Genomic DNA, 5,926 nt, shown 5'->3' on the forward strand with positions numbered 1-5,926 from the left:
CAGTAAGTGTATCTTTTATTTAAGATTTTTTATAATAGTCTGTACTTAGGTGAGTATTTTGTGTCCGTTACATTTAGTGAGCCAGGTTATCCAATTGTAATGTACTTTCATTTCACCCTGCTCTATTGTGTAATGTACTGAGTAACCTTCCTGTTTCCTATGTTTGCTTAATATGTAGAGCTTCTCTGTTCCAGTGTATTGGGAAGTAGTTATCTAAAGGTGCAGAAAAATGCTTTCATATACTGAAGTACTTATTGGTATGATAAAGCTGTTCAGCCTGTCTAAATGTTGTTCAAACTCTGAACAAAGGTCGGGTTCAGAAGGTGTGAAACAAAATACAACTACTGTCGTTGAAGGTTGCCCATTAGAAGTCTTTGCATACCTCTGAAAGGATTATCATATCTGGTTTTGGGTTGAACTACTGCATCTGAGGATGTATGCATGTAATTCAAACAATTCAGTACAAACCATAGACACACCAAGTGGCAAGGAGAGGGAAAGGTAGCCAGCAGCAAGGAGACGGAAGGTTAGCTAGACCTCTGTCTCTCTCACTATTCAGTTTGCAGAGTTTGCACTCTCATATTTACTGAATTAGGATAGGAAGTTAATGATATAGAATTCTGAGTTTGTTGCATAATATATTTAGTAAGTGTATACTGGAATCTTAATTACACTTACTCATCCACAGGCTAGGTAGGCTGAAATGAGAAATACAATCTTAAGGTTGTGATGGAGCTGAAATTTTTGAGGTCAAAATAACCATTGTGGTGACAGCAACTCTACCTCAGTTGGGAGACAGAGATATTGCATGTGTATGGTAAATTGTCTGCCACCTCGTTTCTTCTCTTTTGTTCATTCAAACATTAATAGTGCCACTATAAGTTGGTCTACTAAATAGAAATGTGCTTTTTCTCCAGTGGTGAAGCTGTACATTTAGATTAATTAACTGTATTACTTAAAGCCTGTGGATGATATAGGAGATTCACAGTGAGAAAATACATGCTTGGTGTGAATAAAACGAAAATGTATTTTCAGTTTTATTTATATTATTTATTTTGTATTAGTAATATTAAAATATTGTTCCTTTTACATAAAAATATCCCTACTGTTTGAATGATGTTATATCTTTATATATTTTTTCCAGCCTCTCAAAATTTGCATTCATGGACCTCCTGGGGCTGGTAAATCTACCATTGCTGAAGAGCTCTGCAAGCACTACAAGCTGCATCACATTAAGATAAATGATGTAATTTCTGAAACAATAACAAATCTGGTGTGTTGTTGTTTTCTAATATAGTTATTATTTTAATTTCTGTGATTTTAAAATGTTTGGCAGAATTTAAAAATTAGTTATAATTGCATTATTTTAGAATGCAAATATCTTTTGACATGAAGATCAGTGTCTCAGTATTTTTGACATAAAAATCGGTTGCTCAGTATCTCACTGTCCAGGAATATAGATGAAGTTAAATTTTTTTGTTTGTTTTGTTTTCTTTTTATTACTTTTGACTTTAAAAGGAATTGGGCTGTGGAATTTCTGAGCCTATTCATATTTCTGATCTTGTTTTCAGGAGAAAATTGTGGCTCCTAAAGAACTGGACTCCAACAGCATGGGAGAAGAGGGAGAAGATGATGAAGAGGAGGAGGGTAAAAATGCAGAAGCAGCACATGAGTTATTAGCTGGAATAAAAGAAAGCATGGAGCAGAATGCAGGTAAGATACAAAGTACTAAGGTGGGATTTAGGTAACTAATGCAAACATGCAAATTGAAAATCAGGAAATAAATTTGTGCTTTAGAACTTTTACATCCTACTAAGAGCCAGAATCATGCTCAGTCCATTTTTATGTACCTTATTTTAAAATCAAATACAGTGTTTGTATTTAATATACATGACATACCATGTATATTAAAAGTGATATATTTTTTAAGTACCATGGTGCTTTTTCAATTGTAGAAATTTGTTTTTTCTACTTTTTATACATTTTGTATGATTCTTCTTGCCTTCTAAGTTGATACATAAGTAACAGTAGTATATTCAGAACCATTAGATTCTTGGTCAAATTTTTAAATAACATCATGTTTTCTTCTCAAAACAGGGAGTGTACTTTATATAAGTTAAAGTAGTATGTTAGTGAAGTATATCTTTATCAAATTTGCAATGAAGAAAAGTATTCTAGTCAAAAAATAATAATTAGTGCACTGTCATATGAGATTGTGTTTCTTTTCTAAGTACCTTTTACCTCCCTTTGGCCATATCGAAAAAGCAAATAGTATTTACAGAAGCCTGTAAAGAGTTTTAATGTCTGCAGACTGAAAAAGGTCCATAAAGATTGCCATATCACCTATATATGAATTAAGTCATGTGGTTTATGATGTAGTGACTAGCATTTTCTGTGTGCTATACAGTGATCCTCCTTAAAGATACATTCTGTCACTAAAGGTTCACCTGATTTGGATCGTGTATGTCAGCAATGAGCTTGTAACACACCCAAAAGCTTCAGTAATGAGATCGATGGCAGCATCCTTGCATGCCTTGCTTTGTTGTTTAAAATAATAATGCCTTTAAGAATAGTAAGACATGTTTATGATTACAATGGTTTAAATATTTAAGACTTTAAAAAGCCGAAGCGGAGTAAAGTAGGAAACTGGAGTCAGTTTTCCTCATTTGCTCATCAGTGTAGACCAAGTTAATAAACCAATTCATATCTCAGTCTATTCATCTGAAAATGTGATTTGTAAAACCTACCTCATGTTTGTTTTGCAAGACTATCTCTAAGTCTTACTGTTAATTGTAAATAGAAAATGATTGCTGTCCCATTTTTTTCTATAAATATTTCTTTGCTGCTTCTATTAAAATCTGATTGCATGATTCTAAAAAAAATAATTTCATGTTTAGTATCCTTTAAGTTCTAATATTTATATCCATGTTAACAGAAATGTAATTTTATTTTACAGCTACACATTTATATTCCATAGATTGCTGACAACATGTAATATTCAAATAGTAACTCAAAATATATAAATTTTTTAGTGTCTAAATAGAAGTTTCTCTGATAAATGAATTAAAATGTTAGAAAAATAATTTCAGTTATCTCTTTTCCATAAACCAGGTACCTATTAATCTTCTTTGTGTCTTAGGTCATCTAGATGATCAGTATGTTGTTAAACTTGTGAAGGATAAGCTCAAATCTATGCCTTGTAGGAATCAGGGATATGTTTTAGATGGGTTCCCAGAGACATATGAGCAGGCAAAAGATCTTTTTAATTGTAAGTACTGCTGCTTTTGTTTTTATTGATGCTAATATCGTCATTATCATTATTGTTCACAGTGATGTATTAGTTGAACAGCATCAGCAGTGTCATGACTGCAGTGTAGGACACAAAGTTGTTTTCACATGGTGCTTAAAATGTAAGGAGGATTGTAATGTACTTTAATGGAAGCACAAAATAGTTTTCAAGACTGTCTTGGCTGACAAAGTACTAAGTAAATGCACAAATACGGAGGACACATTCTTGTTTTGTGTTGGTCTGCTCCCCTCAGGGAAGCTCCAAGGCAGAATTTCTTCATAGTATTTAAGGGCTGCTTAATGCGGAGATCCAGCCAGGGCACCAGTAAGAGTTTTGTGAGCCAGATTAAAGGGAGTGTATTACATCAGCTACAGTAGATAGGACTTCAGAGGAGCCATGTGACATACAAAGAATGGTCCATGCGCTAAGAGCAAGAATCATCTCTATGTGTAAATTACATCATGAAGTTTGAAGGAAAAAAAAACCAGGACCAGCCTTCTTCAGTTTAATATGCTGGGCTGTAAATTATCATGCTCAGCTGATGCTCTTCAGGCAGTTTTACTGACTCTTCAGAACAGCAGACACAGTGGCAGAAACTGTTTTAACCATACTACTGTACAACATTTCTACCCACCATTCTGAGTCCTGTCCCTGTTTTCGGCAGAATAATATACTTGGCAGGAGGCAAGGCCAGGGTCAGGACAGCAGTTTTAGAATTGAACACATTCTAAAATTGTGTATGCATGTGCATACTGCCGCTGTATAGGCAAACAACTCTTAGTGTCCCAGGGCAGGATGCTGTGGGGGCTGGCAGCATGAATTACTTACTGAATCCTCTAAACTGGTGTACAGGCTAGACTAATTTCCAACAGTTAGCATAATTTGAATATAGACAAACCTGTGTTTGTACGGGGCACATTTTTAGTAAATATAATTATATTGTTGCTTCAAATGAAAATGCCAATCACTTCTTACTTTGTGTTAGCGGAAAATGAAGATGAAGAAAAAATGAAAGACAAGATACCTAAATGTGATAAATTAATCATACCTGGTAAGTTTGATAGATTTCTTTTTAAGCAAACAGAGGAGTTTTCAAATACTGCTGCCACCGACGGGAAGTCTAAAATATCACTCCATCTGTTCATATTTAATTTAGCATAAATATCTAATTTGTGTAATGTTGCTGCCCTCTTATTTGAAAGTGAAAAATTAATCAAAAGGAAGGTTTTGGTTCATTCTGTGAGTGTTTTATTCTTTTTTTTCTTGTTATAATGCCATCAACTGTTGGCTGATAACAATAGTAGTGTCGGCCTTTGTTGTGATTATAGCAGCTATTAATGGAATAAACATGAACTCCTGAACCTGACATATTAAAGAAACATAAGTTTATCTTTAGCGTGATATCTTGAAAGATGTTAGCAAATTCATTTTAATACATCAGTTATGTTGGGAATTAAAACAGTGGTTTTCATCTATGCAGAAATGGCTTCATCCTGGTGTTTTCGCTCTCGTTGATCTATTTGGAAGTTTTGATTACATTCAAACAATATTTGGCATATTTTGCATTTCAAGATATGTCCAGTTAGTTAGCATAAAGGTTGAATATCCCAAATGCTTAGTGTTTCAGTAAATGATGATTTACTGGCTTCAGTGGAAGTTAATAAAAATTTAGAACTTTCTGAAGAATTCCTTAGTCCTGGCACTTACATGAAGGGGACAAAGGTTTGATTTTAAAAGCAGGCTTCTGCTGAGCTTTTAACCACCTATGGTTGGCTGATTTTTGAAGTAAATAATTTCTGTTATTCAGAAACAAAACCACTTTTAGCCTCCATTTCAAAAGAAGAAATGTGAATGAATTATGATGATGTCTGGAGAAGTACTGCTTTCTCTCCCATAACAAGGAATTAAAACATGGGATCTCTTTTAAGATACCTTCTCAAACTTGGAGAAAGATTGTTTTAGAAAACAAAATAGTCCAGAAAGGATTTTGGTTGGTTTTGGTTGGTTTACCTAAGGTTGTTTTGGGGTGGGTTTTTTTAGGTTTTTCTTGCAGAGCTGGGGAGGGAATAGAAGGAGAACTGCATCTGTGCTTGATTGTGCAAATTTAACAGAATCTTTTAGGTTGGAAATGACCTTTAAGATCACAAAGTCCAACCCTTGACCTAACACTGCTAATGACACCACTAAACCATGTCCCTGAGCACCTTATCCACATGTCTCATAAATACCTCCAGGGATGGTGACTCAACCACTGCCCTGGGCAGCCCGTTTCTAAAATTATGTCAATGTTTTGGGTGGGGCTACAGTGGTGGCTTCTGTGAGAAGCTGCTAGAAGCTTGCCCTGTGTCCAACAGAGCCAATGCCAAATGGCTCCAAAACAGACCCACCACTGGCCAAGGCTGAGACCATCAGCATCAGGGGTAGTGCCTCTGTGATAACGCGTTTCAGAAGGACATGATGGGGGGGTGGGGGGAGGCGGGGAAAGACTGTGCAGCAACAGCCAGAGAGATGAGTGAGGATATGTGAGAAGAACAGCTCTGCAGACCCCCAGGTCAGTGGAGAATGAGAGGATGAGAGGAAGGAGGTGCTCCAGGTGCCAGAGCAGAGATTCCCTGGCAGCCCGTGGTGCAGCCCATG

General features: G+C 35.7%; 1 protein-coding gene across 1 annotated transcript in view; it reads left to right on the forward strand.

The window, feature by feature from the left end:
* The window catches only part of AK7 (adenylate kinase 7), a gene marked incomplete at its 5' end in the record, with an annotated part of 12,157 nt that overhangs the window by 470 nt on the left and 5,761 nt on the right, over nt 1-5,926 (forward strand). The window contains 4 exons of the mRNA XM_010156428.1: nt 1,145-1,273; nt 1,572-1,713; nt 3,140-3,268; nt 4,275-4,340. Of these exons, the coding sequence (XP_010154730.1) occupies nt 1,145-1,273; nt 1,572-1,713; nt 3,140-3,268; nt 4,275-4,340 (466 nt within the window). The remainder of the gene's footprint in view (nt 1-1,144; nt 1,274-1,571; nt 1,714-3,139; nt 3,269-4,274; nt 4,341-5,926) is intronic.

The sequence above is a fragment of the Eurypyga helias genome, unplaced genomic scaffold (genome assembly GCF_000690775.1).
Source record: "Eurypyga helias isolate BGI_N326 unplaced genomic scaffold, ASM69077v1 scaffold50057, whole genome shotgun sequence".
Classification (NCBI taxonomy): domain Eukaryota; kingdom Metazoa; phylum Chordata; class Aves; order Eurypygiformes; family Eurypygidae; genus Eurypyga; species Eurypyga helias.